At 42.6% G+C, this 19,298-nt stretch overlaps 1 protein-coding gene across 5 annotated transcripts in view; it reads left to right on the top strand.

Moving 5' to 3' along the window:
- Positions 1 to 19,298, top strand: part of RNF13 (ring finger protein 13) — a 57,027-nt gene that overhangs the window by 26,573 nt on the left and 11,156 nt on the right. For all 5 annotated transcript variants that reach the window (XM_081862686.1, XM_081862688.1, XM_081862687.1 and 2 more), the window contains exons 4-8: positions 1,736 to 1,861; positions 9,363 to 9,450; positions 12,433 to 12,520; positions 12,717 to 12,822; positions 16,588 to 16,681. In XM_081862686.1, coding sequence (XP_081718812.1) covers positions 1,736 to 1,861; positions 9,363 to 9,450; positions 12,433 to 12,520; positions 12,717 to 12,822; positions 16,588 to 16,681 — 502 coding nt within the window. The remainder of the gene's footprint in view (positions 1 to 1,735; positions 1,862 to 9,362; positions 9,451 to 12,432; positions 12,521 to 12,716; positions 12,823 to 16,587; positions 16,682 to 19,298) is intronic.

The raw sequence follows: 19,298 nt of genomic DNA on the forward strand, positions 1-19,298 counted from the left end.
AAGGCTTGCTTGAACAAGGTGATAGAAATGAATGCTACCCAGTACCTGCGATGTTTTAAATGCAGATTGCAATAAAAATCCTACCATCATGCTGCCCGTGAGAGTAGCTGAAAGCTTTATTAGTGGAGTTCTGCTTTTAAAACACTGAAATTGGCAGGCTTCACTCCAGTAGAGCACTTCAGCATATGCTTAACTTTAAACTTTAGCTTTCATGAGACAGTGTGCATGTTTAAAACGAAGTAAACACTTAAGTGCTTTGTTGGATTAATGCCCAGGTGGAGTGGTACTAGAAACATATCTCTTTCATACTTGACAAGTTGTCATTACAAGTTGTACCATACTTTGACTTTTGATGATTTTTAGGTTTTGCTGAACTTGAGCCCCCCTTACTACTTTATTTAAATTATAAACTCTTCGTTTCCTGGTGTCATAGAATGATCTACCATGTTTCTAATCATTGTGGCGAGAACTTTCTAAAAATAGGCAAATGTAAGAGGGCCAATGTCGTGTAAGGGTTAGAGGATGGGCCTATGACCTGGGAGACCAGGGTTCAAATCTCCACTTAGCCATGAAGCTCCCTGGTTGACCTTGTGCCAGCCACTGTCCCTCAGCCTTTCCCTACCTCACAACATTCTTAGGAGGATAAAATGGAGAGACGACAACAATTTGCACCACCCTGAACTCGGAAAATCTAAATAATTACCAGCCAGTTGCCAATCTCCTCTTCCTCCCTTCCTGTCTGGTCAATTCCTTTTGAATAGCTTATACCTCTCAATTTCTACATTATTATTTATTATTAAAAAGTATACCTCGGTGTGTTCTGAGATCTGCAACTGCTGTCCTTGTTCCTCTGGCCCAGAATTGGTATCCGAGGTGAGAGCATAGAATCGATTTTGCAGCTCCAGTGACACAGCATGGCCCCTGACAGTCCTGCTTCTGTGTGTCACGTTCCTCCAGGAGTTTGTCTCCTACACTGGGCGATCTTCTCCCTCTCTAGGGGCATCCTCGCCCCGCATCACTGTTCCAGGACAGTCCACTCTGCTCTAGCAAGAATTTCCTCATCTTTTCCGATAGCTCCAAGTGTGGAGAGGTGGGCCTTAAGTTGCTGTATCTTCCAGCAAGGCAACCATCTTGCACTTGCTGCAGGTATAGTTTTGCACTTTCTCTGGCACAGGTGTTGCAGGTCACTGCAGCAGCTCCCTCACCACCAGTGTATCCTGGTCATACGCACACTGTGAGACAGCATTCCCGTTTACAAGTCCTGGCCATGAGCTCCCAAAGGCTGCAATCAGCTGAACAGAACTGGTGCTGGCTGCTGACTTTTCCCCCAGCTCACTTCCTACTTTAAATTTGAAACCAAATGGGTGCTGATCCCGTCTTCTAATCAAAGGATATGGAGAACAGCATATAAAGGAAAAACCAACTACTTGTGGATACAAAACCAACATATAATATGTTGTTCCCTCCATACTAGTTTTCTAGTTAAAGGAATTGTCTTTAAAATAAATACAGGGGCACTGAAAAAAAGTGTGCTGTCACCAGCATCTTAAAATAGTATAGTCTGTTCTACCACTGCTACATGTATCAATCTGGTCAAAATTATTTTCACTAGCTGCAGTGTTAAGAATTTTCGCAACTTGCATTGGAGTTCAATGATATGAGGCAAGTAGCTTCTACTTATGCAGCCATTTTGTGACTGAGAACTGATTGATTTGCTTTTGAAAATGTCTTTCAGGGTTTTCTAATAAATTCAAAACCCGAGAATGCATGTGAGCCCATAACTCCTCCACCTCTGAAGGACAACACATCTCATGAATTCATTGTATTAATCAGAAGACTTGATTGCAACTTTGATATAAAGGTAGGTAATTTCTCATACGTAAGGATTCTGAACAGTGTTTCTAAGGATTCAGAATAATCTGAGAGCCAGTGTGGTGTAGTGGTTAAGAGCGGTAGTCTCGTAATCTGGGGAACCGGGTCGCGTCTCCACTCCTCCACATGCAGCTGCTGGGTGACCTTGGGCTAGTCACACTTCTCTGAAGTCTCTCAGCCCCACTCACCTCACAGAGTGTTTGTTGTGGGGGAGGAAGGGAAAGGAGAATGTTAGCTGCTTTGAGACTCCTTTGGGTAGTGATAAAGCGGGATATCAAATCCAAACTCTTTTTCTTCATCATCATCTTTAGTTTGTTCTTTAAAAAAGAGCCATGCAGATCTGGTGTATACATACACATTTCTTTAGGAACGTGTTACCAATTTTCACCATTTGTGGTAGTTGCTTGGGTTCTACACAAATATTCTTTTAGTCATTTTCTGCATCATTGATTAATGTTCTGAATGTCATTTAAAGTGTAACATTTTGTGCTTTACTTTGATCGGCTCTATTTTTCTTAATTTCACAAGATTTATATACCACTTGATTGTAATAAAACCTCAAAGTGGCTTGTGTCCTAAAAAAGATTGCATGCAGATACTTACCCTCAGCAAAATCAGTATTATCAGTGTTGCTGTTGTGGACCCCACATTTCTGTTCTGTAAAGAAGGAACAGTGCTGGGGGTGGGGTTGTGGGGGGTTGACTTGTATTAGAGGGTAGGATCATATGATTTCCCTGGAAGCACATTTATGAGGGCATACTTGATGGAGTGTAGCTTACTGTACATAGGAAAGAGTTATATCTGGTTGTTCTCGTTCCACCCACCACTGGCATGTGACCCCTTGAAGTTGTTCATGAGGCAGTGTGGCCCTTGGACTGAAAGAGATCCTCCAGCCCTGATGTAGCAGGAAACAACGGTTTCCTCTTATGCCTGCCTGATCCGGATAGGTTCTTATATAATATATAAAATGTTTTTGTTGAATATTGTATAGCTTTCACCTCATCTGTAGTATTGGGAGTGTGGGTAGAAATATTACATTATTATTTTTTGTGGACAAAGTTGAACCTAATGAAAAATTGTGCACGCCCAAATGGAAAAAATAAAATGAGAGTACCATATTTGAGTGGAGTGCCCCTAGCAGTCCATTTAAATGACTTACTGTTGGCATACACTGATTAAAAACCAAATCACCTGAAGTTATGCTGCCATTGTAGGGATGTTATTGTAGCCAACGAGGTGCCCTCCATATACAGTGGTACCTTGGGATGCGAACGGGATCTGTTCCAGAGCCCCGTTCGCATCCTGAATGGAACGTAAGACGTGACAGCGCGTCTGTGCGTGCGTGGGTTGCGTTTTGCCGCTTCCGCGCATGTGCGTGACGTCATTTTGAGTGTTTGCGCATGCATGAGCGGCGAAACCGGGAAGTAATGCGCTCTGTTACTTCCGGGTTGCCGTGGAGTGCAACCCGAAAGCGCTCAACCTGAAGCACATTCAACCCGAGGTATGACTGTACTGGTTTCCCAACTCCCCTCAGCTCCAGCCAGCATGGCCAATGGTAAGGGAGGATGGGGATTAAAATTCAGAAACGCTTGAAGGGCATCCCATTGTGTGGCAGTATACAACAGTGTTTAGGATAAAAGATAAAATGTAACATTATCTAAAGATTCCACTTTAAGATACATGGAACGAAACTTTGTTGCTTAGTTCACATTGAATACAGTTTAAGGCAGTATGCCTCTGAATGCCAGTTGCTGGGGAGCACTCATGCTTAGAGTTCTCTTGCACTCTGGTCCTGCTTGTGTGCTTCCCATAGGCATCTGGTTGGCCACGGTGAGAACCGGATGTTGAGAGTGGGTGGACCTTTGGTCCGATACAGTAGAGCTCTTCTCGTGTTTTTAGACATGCTCTTATCATCTGCCCATCCTTGCAGTTGCAAGATGGAAAACTAAAGCATCTCGGTATTCTAGAAATAATTTAAACTGAAATAAACACTTTGCATTAGGTACTACACTGGTGGCTATAATTCCAACAGATGCAATGTATTAGGAGAAGGCTGATCCTAATTTACAAAAACTTTAATGACAGCAGAGAAATGTCTCACAGGAAAGTAACTTTCCCCCTTTCTTTTAGTTTTGTGTAGTATTATCCTTTCCCTTCTGGGGCTGAATACCATTAACACTATGGCATGCTATTCATTATTCAATAGGTTTCTGATTCCCATACTCCTTTTATTTTTGTTATAAGAGCAAGCCACTTTGAAGCTGGAACAATCTTGGAATAAATTTTCACAAGTAGATGAAGGAATGGCATGCATTTTTACAGCAGGAGCTTTGACAGCCTTAGGGTTGCTTTTGTTAGATGGGAAGGAATACTATAATGCTGCATTGCTAATGTCACCTCTGAAAGTGAGAGCAGGAAAGCAAAACAGCATTGTCAAATCAAAGCCTGAAATGTTGGGTTTGAGCAGGAGTGGCTAACTTGTGGCCCACCACTGCCTTTTAATTTTCAGTGCTTAAAATCTTGGGTAAATTACCTAGGTGTTCTGGGATTATAGTACTACTACATACACCATACTACACAAAACTTTCTGTGGACCTCCAAGGTATGCATGCACATCTCCCTAAAACAGAATAAATGTGTATAAACAAACTTAGTTGCAAACAACCCATATAGACACACTGCACATATTTTCTCTTCTATTATCATTGTCTGTACTGTTCTAGTTACTTGGGCAAAAAAACTTGTTAATTGAAAGTACTTACTAAATAGTAGCTACGTTTGAACGAGCCTTGCACACTCACACAGTTGATTTGTTTTTCCATTCTCATGAGCCAGGAAGTGTTAGTTAGTTAAGAATAGTTTCCAGCTGCACCAAAACTGGTTATTGATGGTTCTAAACTATCCAGAATATTAAGCCATGCTTTAAAGTTGGCTTCATATTCTAGCTTTTTTGGAAACCATTCCCCATTGATGCCTAGTTCAGACTTAATGGGAAGCTGTAGTTAATGGAGATGTCCCATTGTGCCAGCTCCTTCTCACCAAGCTATGTGAGGCATGTTCATATTTATTTATTTCATTAAATTTATATACCACTTGATTGTGGTTTACAACAATAAAATGACCACTACAAAATTTACAGCCATAATTTAAAGCATTTGTTGTTGTTTAGTCGTTTAGTCGTGTCCGACTCTTTGTGACCCCATGGACCAGAGCATGCCAGGCACTCCTGTCTTCCACTGCCTCCCGCAGTTTGGTCAGACTCATGTTTGTAGCTTTAAATTTAAAGCATACAGAAAGTTAAAACCACAGTAGAATAGACTAAAACAAATCAAAACTCATACAAGCTTTCTAAACATACGGGTAGACACATCTACGTAAGAAGGCACCGAAAATAATACAGTGAAGGGCAGGGAGTTCCAAAGTGTCAGTGCTGCCACTAAATTACTGAGTTTTTATAGATGCAGTGCAGGTACTATGTGGCACCTGTAAAAGTGCCAGTTCTGCCAATATCTCAGCTTTAGTATGCTGAGGTGTGATTGCTTGCCCAAATGGGGCCAGTGAGTTGCATCCAACGGTTCCCATTATCCAGCGGAAAGGAGCCAGTCTTGGATGGAGGATTGATCTAACCCTGTGTGTTCCGTATAGCTGTGTTAAAATATTCTGTGTTGTACAAAATGAATAATATATTATATTCCTGTAATAGTTTATCCTACAATTAGCTCAACTTAAAATGTTCTGTGGTACGCAAATCAGAAAAAGTATGAAGCATATCTTGTGTGCTTTCTGATCCTGTGACATCAGCATAGAACAGATCTCGCCTCAAAACTTCACAGCTGAATGCAGTAATGAGAACTGCCTGTAGCTCATTCATTTGATCTCTTGCTGCAGTGGAAAAGCAAGCCGTGGGAACAGATGACAGCTTTCTCTGTGCAGCATCCAGAAGTGTAACCTATGCATCTCCCAAAGGATTTGGATGCCTGTAGCAACAAGAGCTGTAGGAATGTAAATGCCAGTTTCCTTTAGGGGAGATAATTGCTGTGACCTGGTGGTAAAAAGTGCAGTATGGTTAACCTACTGCAACAGACGAGGCGCCAATGTAGGACAGATTCTACTGATGGATCCAGTTAGACAGCCCACGCCTAAAGAAATGCTATTGACTTTGCAGAGCACAGTTGCCAGGAGAGTTGGGTTATTTGTGCTTGAGAAATGCCTACTGAGCCCCAAGCAGGTTGTAAATTATCCACTAATAGAATAAGTAGCAGGCAATTGGGGATGACACAGAACTTGGGCATGGGCAAAGTCTCCTGAAGTTGTGTGTCTAATAACTGAAACAATAGACTGAAAACAACTGCAATCAATTCTGATTCCTGAATGGAAAACCTGCATGATTTGTTTTTTTTAAAGGCAGCACATTTCCACAAAGTTTTGTTTTTAGAGCTCTTTCAATCTATTGAGAGGAAATATTCAGAAAACAAATATGGGAATTAAGTTGAATAAACAGTAAGTGAACTTGTGAGTTTTCAGCATATTTTGCTGGCTCCTTTTGTGCGTGTTTCCTCTTTTGTAGATCAGCAGGTTATGAATATCCATGAATGTCTGCCTGGTAGATCAAATGGTTGTTTAGACATCAAAATCTAAGCAGTTCAGTTTTGTGTTTATGTATTTACTTGTGAGGACTTTGGAAACAAAGTGTTCCAATCTTATCCCCAGCCCCTACCAAGAGTGCTTCTGTTTCTGCTCTAGCTAGATTGAAGCAGGAGCTTTGGAGTGCTGTTTAGGGTTCACAGAAAACTGCTGAAAGCTTCCTTCGCTGTGCTTAATGATGCTAAAGGCTTCATGGTTTGGGCAGGCTGCCAGCCCTGAACCTTAATACTTTTATTTGTGGTATAGCAGAGGTGGAGAACCCCAAGGTCAGGGGGCCCTTAATCTCCCCAGGTTGTACTCCCCTGACCACACCCCTCACATGTTCTGCTCCTTGGCTGCCTTGAATTGGCCTTCAACTGTGAAAATATATCTTGTTTGCCTGGATGGAGAGAGGTGATGGTGAAGGTGGTAGAGATGGAGTGTAGAAACCTCCACCTTTTTGCATTGTGGGATAGAAATTGGTTCTGTGGATGGAAAAGGTTTTCCACTCCTGCTGTATAAATTAAGTTAGTGAGCTAACCTCATGGTGCATCTTTCCTCTCTGGCTCAAATGCTTACCATAAGAATATACTGTTGGGGGTGGAAAAAGGGCCTCCCCCCCCCTTGCATTGGTGTTTAATGGGCACCTTCAGCACCCCATAACTTAGCTGGCCTATAAACCTAGACCAGCTAGGTCGTTGTTGTTGTGTGTGGTTTTTTTTTGGGGGGGGGGGAGCAACCACAGCTCTGTACAGCATATATTTAACCTGTGTTGTCCTTGTGAGAGACATCACTATAACTGCTGAGTAAGAGAGGGTGGTTTATCCAGAACACATTTTCCCCTGTTTTGCGGGATGTGATGGAGACACATTATGTGGCCGTGGCTCAGAATGAGAGATGGTTTCATGTGTAGAGAGATTCCTCTGCTCTCTTAGAGGCACAAGCCTTACTGAACATGTTTTGATATGGAATTTGGGGTCAGCCTTGGTATCAGTTGGCACTTGCAGTATAATGCATTGGAGCTGCGAGAGCATTTTAAAACCCTGAAAGGAAAACAGAAATTATTTAAAAGCATCATTGCCTTCCGGGAGCTCTGTTCTAGCACAGTGAGCATTACACACTGCAATTGTTATTTTTTAAAATTTTACTATGCTGCTACATTGAATCCTTATAGTTCTAATTCAGATCACCACATGTGATGAAGATTTAGGACTAGATTTTGAGGAGGCTTGGAGGGATTTTTAACCCATTTATCACTGTGCACATGAAAGAGGAGGAAATAATCTACAGTTTGAGAGTGTGAGGTTTGACACGAATGTGCAAGCTTCCAAGGAAGATATTACAGCTATTTTGCACTTCCCCTGGACCTGCTACACTGCTGTAGGCTAAGCCATGCTTTGACTTAGTATGTTGTCCGAGCCAGGACTCATGGCTTGTCTGAAGGAGACAAACCATGAGCCTGGGTATGGATGACACGCTAAATTAAACTGTAGCTTAGCTTGGAGCAGCAGGTGAACTGTGGGAAGAACTCAGTGGTGACTCCAGGAACCCCGACACAATTGTGCTAAGCCATAGATTGGTTACGCTTATGTTTTAACCAGCTTATTTTATTTGGTTATGTCTGTGATTAAATTAGGGAGTTCCCCCTCCCTCCCTACACCAGTGGAAAGCTCTTAACAGAAGAATGTGATCAAGCCTAACGTTTTTGCATGATTATGCAGAAACAGACTGTTACTAGGATCACTGTTAGCTATTTTTAGTTCAGTAGTATAAAAGTAGGACACCAAATTCTGTTGACAGTGTAACATACCATATTTTGCGCCCCATAGGACGCACCGGCCCATAAGACGCACCTAGTTTTTTTGGGGGGAAATAAAGAAAAAAAATATTATTTTCCCCCCAGGTGCGGGGCTGGAAGAACCAGGTCGGGGAACAGCGGGAAGGCGCACTCCACCTCCCCGCTGTCCCCCGAGCTTGTGGGGCTGGCGATGGGGAGAAGTGCGCTGAGCCCAGGACTGGAGGCAGCTCTGCACAGCCATCGGGAGCCGGGCGGGACTTCGCGCCCGGCTCCCGATGGCTGCGCAGAGCTGCGCTGAGCCCGGGACTGCAGGCAGCTCTGCGCAACCCTCGGAGCCGGTCTCCCGAGGGTTGCGCAGAGCTTCGTGAAGCCTGGAGAGTGAGAGGGGTCGGTGCGCACCGACCCCTCTCGCTCTCCAGGCTTCAGCGAAAGCCTGCATTCGCCCCATAGGACGCACACACATTTCCCCTTCATTTTTGGAGGGGAAAAAGTGCGTCCTATAGGGCGAAAAATACGGTACCTCACGAAGTTCCTGGAAGTATTCTACAGAGTTAACAAATTGATATATAAACTATATACTTAGTCAACTTCAGTTGGAAATGCAGGGTACTGAATAGTGTACATTATTAACGGTTCTAGTTAGAGATAGGTAGCCGTGTTGGTCTGCCATAGTCGGAACAAAATAAAAAAATTCCTTCCAGTAGCACCCTAGAGACCAACTAGTGCACAAAGGACAGTATACTTCCGGTGTGGTGGTGTGATTAGAATGCTGGACTGAGACCAGAGTTCAAATTCCCTCCTTACTCATAAACTCACTGGGTGATCTTGAGCCTGTTACTATCTTTCAGCCCAACTTACCTATTTCACAAGCTTGTAGTGATGATAAAATGGAAGAAGGGAAGGTGGATATATGGATATATTTTGTGTAGCAATTTGAATACTGCATGAATGAAAGGGAACTTGCTAATATCTTTAAAATTTGCTAATGCTCTTATGCACAAAATGTTCTGAGTTATTTTCTCAGTTCTGTGCAGTTTTTTTGTTGACAGGCATTTTGTTTGGCTCACAGGTTCTGAACGCACAAAGAGCTGGCTATAAGGCAGCCATAGTTCACAATGTTGATTCCGATGACCTCATTAGCATGGGATCTCAAGACAGTAAGTACAGGTATCTTGCTTGATGACATTCTCCCATTCATTTACTTCCAACTCAGCCAGTTGAAGGAACATTTTCGGGCCTGCTAATGTTTTGAAGATTGTAAGCCTGTCAGACGTTTAGTCCTCCTCCTTAAAAAGGACTGAAATCAGTAAAGGTGGTCAAGATATAACAGTATGACAAGAGGGCATAATAGACGGAGTGGTATATAAATGCCAAAGATATATATATATATACCATATGCTATTTTTATTGCAATACTCTTTATAGTGCTGTGTTCTCCTGAGGGCCATTTTCCATAACTTATTTTCCTCCTTTCATGTTTTTAAAACTTTTTTTGTTTTGTTCTGAGTGGTTTTTTAAAATCACAATAAAATTCAACGGGGTGGAGGGAACTAATTGACATGAATTTCTTAAAAGTAGTGGTGGTTGTAGAGTACAAACGTGTAAAGTGTGGAATCCAGCTTTTGCAGTAAGAAGGCTAGTTCGGAGACAGTAACTTGTCAAAGCCAAATACCAAGCATTTTACACAGCCAAAGTGCTCCAGCAGATGCATAATAAAAATGCTGCTAAAACTTTTAGGCCTGGAATGTCAGTTCTGTTTTGCTTTAGTGAAGGTCATAAAGGACACCCACATTTCCATCAATAGTCCTTGTAACTGGGGTTCTGTCAAATACTAGAACTTCTCACACCCTGACACGCTGCTATAAATGCAGATTTAATGCTCTTTCATTATGCAGTGATCAATACTTTTGCTCTTATAAGCCCATGAGCTTGCAGAGCAGGTACATACAGCTGGTGTAAGTCAACTAGCAATACCACTAGAGGGCATACTAGCATAGCCTGTAACGGACATAATAAAATGAGCAAATCTTAGAAACCTGGGAACCACTTGGCCACAGAACCTCCGTCTTGCCAGGATTCAGACTCATTCAGCCTACCACTGCATCCAGACACCAGTCCAGTATTCGGCAGCCATTTCCAGTTCGGATGTTACAGAGAATTAAGAGTTGAGTATCATTGGACACCTTGCTCTAAAATCTCTTATGACCACTCCCAACTGTGTTTGTATTTGGAAGTATTGAAGCAAGGGACGAACAAGATACTCCGTCTTAGATTGTAACTCTGCTTTTGGTGTATCACGTCATCAAATCTTGCATTCCTAAAATGTGGTTTTGTAAGTGATTGGAAAATGGCTGCATAGGAACAAGAAAAGCAGTTGTGAGCAGCAGACTTGTATTTGCACTTGACATTAGAGCTTTTTGCAAGATATGAAAGCACACTATTTCACACGTAACAGAGGTGGTGTGGAGTAGGAAACATGAGAGACATGTTTGTTGTGCAGCCCCTCCTTGCTGCATCTCCCATCACACTTGGAGTCACTTTTGATCGAGCTCAGAAATTACTTTACCTACTTGCACACCACCAGAAAGTTCTTTCTTATTGTGGCTGTTCACACAGAAGCAATTGCACCTGGGTGTTCATTACCCACTGCAAGGCACAGTTGTATGCAGGCTATTGCTAGGATATTCCAGACCACAGAGGGACACATTCTTATTATGTGGTCATGCGGGGTAAGGATCATTTACATGTTACTGTGTCCATGTGAAATACTATTGAAGGAAATGGATTTTTCACAGCACACCCACGCAAAAAGTACCTGAACAATTACCGTATTTTTCACTCCATAGGGTGCACCTGACCATAGGGCGCACCTAGTTTTTAGAGGAGGAAAACACGAAAAAAATATTCTGAATCAAATGTTGCACTAAACTATTTAAAGCAGCAAAGCGGGCGGCTCCTGTCCGCTTTGCTGCTTTAAATTGAGCCGCAGAGGAGGATAGGAAGGGGAACCATGGCTTATCTAAGTTCAGTTAATAATGCTGAGCCTGACTTATGGCCATTGAGATTAGCCTGGCCGTCTCAGTGGAAATCTGGGGAGGCTGAGGTGGACTTTCCAGTGGTCAAAGTGTGGTTGTGTCTTCCTGCCCGGCATCTATTTCCTGCCCTCTTTCCCCCCTGCACCCCCGCACCCTGCTTCGAAGCAAGCCACGGAGGAGGGAAGGAAGCGGAGCCATGGATCCTCTGCTCGCAACTGCAATGGATTCCCTCCACTTTGAAGCAGGAAAGTGGGAGAGGAGCTGCTTACACGAGTAAGCTGCTTCAAAGGGAGCCCGGGAGGAGGGAATCCGCTGCCTTCGCTAGCAGAGGATCCATGGTCCCCTTCCTTCCCTCCTCCATAGTTGCTTTGAAGCAGGAAAGTGGGAGAGGAGCTGCTTACACGAGTGTAAGCTGCTCCCCTCCCACTTTGCTGCTTCAAAGGGAGCCCGGGAGGAGGGAATCCGCTGCATGGATGCCCTTCCTTCCCTCCTCCGTGGTTGCCTTGAAGCAGGAAAGTGGGAGAGGAGCTGCTTACATGAGTGTAAGCTGCCCTCCTCCCACTTTGCTGCTTCAAAGGGAGCCCAGGAGGAGGGAATCCGCTGCAGCTGCAAGCAGTGGAGGATCCATGGTCCCCTTCCTTCCCTCCTCCGTGGTTGCTTTGAAGCAGGAAAGTGGGAGAGGAGCTGCTTACACGGGTGAAAGTGGCTCCCCTCCCACTTTGCTGCTTCAAAGCGAGCCATGAAGGAGGGAGGGACGGACGGAATCCCCTTCCCTTGCTCCTCCCTGGCTCAGGTCAGCAGCAGTGGCTCTTTCTGGCTTTACAATGAGCCGGAAGAGCTGCGCAGAGCATGTCAGCAGCAGCGGTTCTTGCTGGCTTCGCTCCATAGGACGCACAGTCATTTCCCCTTACTTTTTAGGGGGGGGGGGAGTGCATCCTATGTAGCAAAAAATACGGTATTTTATTAAAGGTGCCTTTGCACAGTGATTTGCTTATATTCACCAATTATCACTAGTATTATACCCATATATAGTAGTATACAGCACTCATAAATTGTATATTGTTGCTCATCTTTTCTCCCTTTCTGTTCTCTCTCGTTGAACAGTTGAAGTTTTAAAGAAGATTGACATTCCATCTGTCTTTATTGGTGAAACATCAGCTAAGTCTCTTAAAGAATTCACCTATGAGAAAGGGTATGCAAAGATTTACTTTTATTTTAGTTGTTTGTGAACTGTTATCTAGTGATTTTTCAAACTTTATATGGATTTTTAAATACAACCTTTTTTGTCAGGGGAAGAATGTGGGTATAGGACATATGCAAGAGTGATTTATATTCAGATACCTTAACATGAATTTCATAATCAATCCTCCTTTTTTCCCCTTTAACAGAGGCCATATTCTGTTAATCCCAGAGTTCAGCCTTCCTTTGGAGTACTACCTAATACCATTCCTAATTATTGTGGGAATCTGTCTCATCCTTATTGTTATTTTTATGGTAAGTATTACCTTCTCTCCTGCTCCCCTTCCTCAAGTGATATAAACATACTGCTGTTATATTGCTGGAATCAGTTTAGCCTACGACTTACTTGATAGGGTGCTTCTTCTTTTTAAAAATGAAATCAGACTTTATGGTGTTGTGCACACTAAAGCTCTTAAGACCTACACTAAGAAATATCCAAAAATGGCTTTGAAGCTGTCAGCCAATTGAGATCCCCGACATGTATACACCAGTTCAATAAGAGATTCTGTGGGAATGGGTATTCATATGTATGCAACGAGCTGCAGACATGAAGTTCTGCATCTGTCGATATGAAAAGGGAAGCTGGTGTGGGTCTGGAGGTTCTTTGTGCGCATCTGCTTCGGTGCCCACAAGAGATCAAAAGTGCATGTCCTTCTTTCCTTCTTACTGAAAGTTTAAATGGTGCTTTTCTCAAAATTCAACGCTGTCGCTCCCACCACTCAGTGCTTATCAGTTTGGAAGTGAAACAGTGCTGCTCCAGAATAAAGTAATGATTTACTTGGGGGACTCTGTAGGTTGGAGGAAGTTCATACATAGGTAAATTAAAATGTTAAAGAATTAGAGACCCAGAACAACAAGGACATGTGAGCTTCTAGAACTTAGGGATTGTTATTGCAGTTGATCCTGTAGAGCAGAAATGGAGAACCTCCAGCACATGGGCCTGTCATGACCCATCAGTGGGTGCACTTTGGCCCACAAGGAATTTTCCCCCGAACTACACCTACCTGCCCATCCGTTGACATCACTGCTGAGGGATCTGACTGCTGAGGCAATCCCTCCATAAAGCCAGTTGGAGTTGTATTATTTTATGCTACAGGTGAAATTGATAGTTTTCTGCATCACAGTTGACACAAGCATGTTACTTTGATGCCATGCTTGATTTGCAAGTTTCATGGATGAGATGACAGCAGATGCTCCAGAGACAAAACTCTTTTACTCATTTTAGACCTAACTTTTTTTTTATAAAATTCTTTGAAGATACCATGTTTTAGGCTACACCCAGTGATTTTTTTCTGAGTACTGCTGTTATGTTGAAGACACAGCAGCTTTAATTAGATTGATTCCTTGCAGGTTCAGTGTCTTCCTTGTATGTAATTTTGAAAAAAAAGAAGGAACCTTTACAACTCTCCTAATAGTCCTTCATCAAAAGAGAATTTCCAAAGAAGCTGCATGTGGTCCCTAAAGTGCTTGCAGCTCTTGTTAGATGCTCATGTGATGCCTTGATTTTAAAAACAATGTAAAAAATCCTTGCCTTTTGGGCCTTGCTGGGGTAGCTTAGAAATTAATGCCAGAATAACAGCGAAATGCTAGAAACAAATAGGTTTTTAAGAAGCCTAAACAACATATCCCCAGTTAAGAGAATTATGTGAGTGCAGATGCTCACACATATATGTAGCCCATGCATGGGTTCTTGTTCATTTCATTGGGGTAAACATCTGCTTGTACAAAGGAACACACTTTAGATCTTCCGTTTCTGATTTTACAATGTCATAGTTACTTTTTTAAAAATTTATTTCATCTATAAAAGGAAAAAAAGTAGGCTGTGTACTCATTTACTCGCTTAAAATGCAGCTAGGTCATTCTTTTTTTTCAATTCAGATCAAAGCTGGGTTGGGAAAAACACACATCAAAATACAGTATTTAATAAGAAACAACAGGATAGATTTGGATTGTGGCTAACGTCATGTGTCCACCACTTCCCAAACCAGTGGTGGGAGTGTACTGGATGTAAGCGATAAACACAATCCTCAACTTTCTGAGGATTTCTTGAAGCAGAGCTGGCCATCTGAAGTTGAATGGACAAAGATGTTTTTACTTTAGAAATTACACTTTCAGTTCTTCTATCATACATTAAAGAACAACAACCAGAAACAATGCTGGCCTCAAAGAGTAACACCATAGAACATAGAATAGAGCTGCTAGGAGACAACTGGTCAAATACAATGGAATTCAAACTCCCTATGGAAGAAGCACCACATGTTATTTAAAAACAATTGTAACCCTGGGGACGCTGCCTTTGATAAGCTTATTGTATGTACAATTAAAGGAAGACACTGAATTGCAAACCTCTGGAGAATGTTTCTGTGGAATACACAGCTATGTCTAGTTTGTCTAATGTACGTATCAATCTGAATCGTAGAAAAGAGGCAAAGCAAGAGGAGGTGATACCCAAAGATGATAAACCCAGGGTTGAACTTTCAGTAAAGATTATGCAGGCTCCATCTCCCAACTTTTTTCCATGGCCACAATTGAGCCCAGAGCATGAGATGTAGCAGAGAAGGGCAGTTTCCCAGCCTCCTCTTTGGCATCTTTCCACAAAGGATGGGTACACATTCTCATTTTCAGTATAAGTAGCCACTTAAAAACTCAGCGCATAGCAACTCTAAACACATGGGAGCAACAGAGTCATTTGTCGCATCTGGCCACAGCACAGTGGCTCTATTTTCCTGCAACCATAGCTAAAGGCTATAAAGCAGATGGGGAGATGGCTTGAATACAAACTTGCAATGAATCTGATGGAACACAGGTGAGAGCTGTTTATTGAACCTGCTCTGTGGCAGTGATGATGGTGAAGGGTCATTATTTCTCTATTGCCATTTCATCTTCATAGTTCTGTCCAGCTGAGCTTTTCTTAGTGGCTTTAGGTCCTTCCTCTTTTTTTTGTTTTTAAAAAAATGCATTTCTATCCCACCATTTTATCTAGGGAGCTCAAGGTGTTGTACATGGTTTCTCCCCCCACCCCTTTTAATCCCCACAACAACCCTGTGATGTAAGTTAGGCTGAGAGTGAGTTGCCGAACATCACCCAGATAGCCTAGTGGAGATTTGAACCTTGCTTTCTCAGGTCTTAGTTTGACATTGTAACCACTACACAACACCAGCATTTTGACCCAGCAGAAGAAGTGAAAGACTCCTCATAGGATATGCACTTTGAGGGTGGAATTGCTCACATCAGCCGCAGCCTGGAAGCCACTATTGAGGCAGTTCAGTCTGTGATTTATCCACAGAGCATCTGGTTCTGATGGATTATTTTGTTGAGGCCTGAGGATATGGGCAAAGTTAGATCTTTCCTACATGACATTGTGTAGGTAAGAGCTGACCAGCTTGGTTCAAGAAATAAATGCTTTGTTTTGAGGGAGGCGGGTCAGTCCCACCTGCATTAAAGGAGGTAGGAGTGCAAACACTCCTGGAAAAGTCATCCCTGGGCATAAAAGATTGTAACAGCTTGGCTAGTGGGTAAGAACCATTCACTAGGCAAGGTGCTTGAGCAGATGGTTGCTGTACAACCCCCTAACTCTCAAATTATAGTAATTGTGTAGATCTGTGTCAATCAGGTTTCAAGCCTGGGTTTGTTCCAGAGATTGCTTTGGTCGCCTGATGGTAGGAGGGAGACTGGGGAGCGTGACCCTGTTGGTTCTTCTAAATGCACTAGGTAGACTTCTTTAGAGCTTGTCACTTGTCCAATAGCTATACTAGAGCTGCTTTGGTCTTATAGTAGCCTTGAGTAGTGGCCACTATGATGACTTCAGAGAAGATGAAGCAATATAACCTTGTGGAGGTGTTGGTGTGCGGGATAAGGATATGTACATAGGTTTTTCATTCCCACTATTGAGTCATGTTTTCTGTGTGGCTGATTTTGTCTTTCTTCTTTTGAACAACTGTTCTCAGAATGAAAGGAGACTTGAGTTGTGTGGTGTATTACTCTTAAAAGTTTCTGTCTTCTATTTCTGTCTCTTTCAAGATCACGAAATTTGTCCAGGACAGACACAGAGCAAGAAGGAATCGGCTTCAAAAAGATCAGCTTAAGAAGCTTCCGGTACATAAGTTCAAGAAAGGTAAGTGTGGCTTTTTAGAATTGATTGAATAATCTACGCCATTTTAGAGCTACAGATGACATGGGCTAATTTTGCCAAGGCTGCATATTTACCATGGAGTAAGTCCCATTGAATTCAGTGGGGCTTGCTTCTGTGCAAACCGGTATAGGATTGCAATGAAGAACTCTACATTGAGTTTTCAAACCGGAGCAGGTTTGATGTAGATTGAATGGCATCACATACTTGATGTTACAAAGACATTGTGTTCTGTCCCCAGCTTCTCTGGTTAAGACACTCAGGACTGGAAAAGATCTCTGTGTAGTTGAGCTGGCAATAGTGTATAGGTTATTACTACTGAACCAGGTCATATATTGCTGGAGTTGGCTAAATCTGTTCATTAACTAACAATAACCAAGTTCCACTGTGGAAAAAAGCAGGCTATACTTTTTAAAAAATTGTACAGGGTGCAATTTTTGAGGGCACTGCATGTTGAAATGCTAAATTACTACATGAACCAATAGACATTACAGTGCAACTATCCCTGTTATTCATATTGGTAAAGGTAAAGGACCCCTGGACGGTTAAGTCCAGTCAAAGGCAACTATGAGGTGTGGCGCTCATCTCGCTTCTGGATGAGGGAGCTGGCGTTTGTCCACAGACAGCTTTCTGGGCCATGTGGCCAGCATGACTAAACTACTACTGGCGCACAGAGGACTGTGACGAGTGCCAAAGCACACAGAAACACTGTTCACCTTCCCACCACAGCAGAACCTATTTATCTATTTGCACTGGCATGCTTTTGACCTACTAGGTTGGCAGGAGCTGGGACAGAGCAATGGGAGCTTACCACCAATGGATTCAAACCACCAGCCTTCTAGTTGGCAAGCCTAAGAGGCTTGGTGGTTTAGACCACAGCGCTAAATGAGGGCATTAGAATGAAGGACTTACTAAGGTTTTTGTAAGTGGTGGCAATGGTGTCTAGCATATACCATAGTAGAAATAAGCAACTGGGGCAGGAGACAAAAAGTTTTATGCTATGTGGTGGAAATGCAATGGCACAAGGTTGAAAAACACTCTGCCAGCTGCATCTTTACAAATATGATCTTCAGGATTTTGTATATACTAATTGTGCTCCTGATCATCTGTATAGACAGATTGAATCACCTCTGGAGTCTCCTGGACTGTACTTACACATTATGTTGCATTACTGTTGGGAGGGGAAAGGAAAGAATAACATAATTATCACCTTAGTACTAGCAACTGGTTTATGTGGGTTGGGCAAGTTCGTTGGTTGCAGATCAGTGTTGTGTATTTTAAAACTAATTAAAAAATTAAAATTAAAACTTGTGCAAGTAGCCTATTCACATGAGCTTCTTTGGTGATCACTTGTAGCCGAGTAAGACATGAGCAGTGTGGTATTAAAAAAGGAAACTTTTGTGTGATTTCGGTTCCTCTTCCGTGAGTCTGTGACTTACAACAGCACGGCCATGATCGCTTGCGAGTCCCAGACTCCCACAGAGCATTGTTTGCATGAGTAGCTTGCATAAGCAGTTATTTGCGTGTGAGCCAGTTGCAGTATGACCTGACTGCTAATGTAGCCTAATAGTTTGGACACATGAGGACACGAGAGTCTTGGTTTTTTGCTTTTGAAAAAAGGAAATCTGTTTAATCATTGTATACACACTGTTGTATGTGTTTTACAAATCAGTTATTAAGTCAAGAACTGAAGGCTTATGCTTGAATTGGCTCATGTTTCCCTTCAGTCTCTCCTTTCCATTACGACTGTGATGACTGTATTAGTCAGGCACAATCTGCAACCCTTTCCCCAACTCCAACATTCATTGAACCAATATGAAGCCCTTCAGTTCTTGGGGAGGAAGAGTATGTATCTTTTTGCCCATGTTTTTGCTCTACATGTTTGCCTAATTCATTGGACTTTCATCCTTAACCTGTAGCATGCAAACAACTGAGGGGGAGATTTTCACTGACATTAAGATAACTACAACATTGGCATTGGCAACATGAAGAATATATGAGGCTTACACATGGGCTTGGATTTCGGGGCAGAGCTGCACCCTATTTGCTGTTCGCCCTTGATTGCCGTCTTCCATTATTGCAAAGCAGATGTTCCGCTGAAAAGAGTGCACAGTGTCATATACAAAGTTAGTTTCTCATAAAAAAATTAATGAGGCTGATATTTGCTGAATATTTTTGTTTCTCGGGCTTAAAATTTAATAGAAAGGAGTGTTAATTTCTTTTCCTAATAAGGATTTCTGATGGAGATGAATTAAAGAGGACATATGCAAGGAGCATTATTTTCTTCTTGTCGTATTGCATGTTATTTTACTGGGTTTGCCAGTATGCCTTGCTTATGGAGCCTGGGAGGGGTGTGGTAGAATTATGGTATCCATGTATGTGTTTAGTAAGCATGTTGCTTTTTGCTTTGCTTCATAAAAGTGGAAGAGATCTAATAGGCCACAATATCATACCCAAGGCTGATGTCAGCAGGTGGCATGTTTGGACCATCGCTGAGGCTGACCTCTGCTGACCCAGGCCTTGTTTTCCAGTCAGCCCCCACTGCAATTGCTCAAAGTTGCCCGCCATAATGCTATTTCACTGCAGGGCATTGTGGGTGCTG

The sequence above is a fragment of the Podarcis erhardii genome, assembly GCF_964252035.2.
Source record: "Podarcis erhardii genome assembly, chromosome: 5".
Lineage (NCBI taxonomy): Eukaryota > Metazoa > Chordata > Lepidosauria > Squamata > Lacertidae > Podarcis > Podarcis erhardii.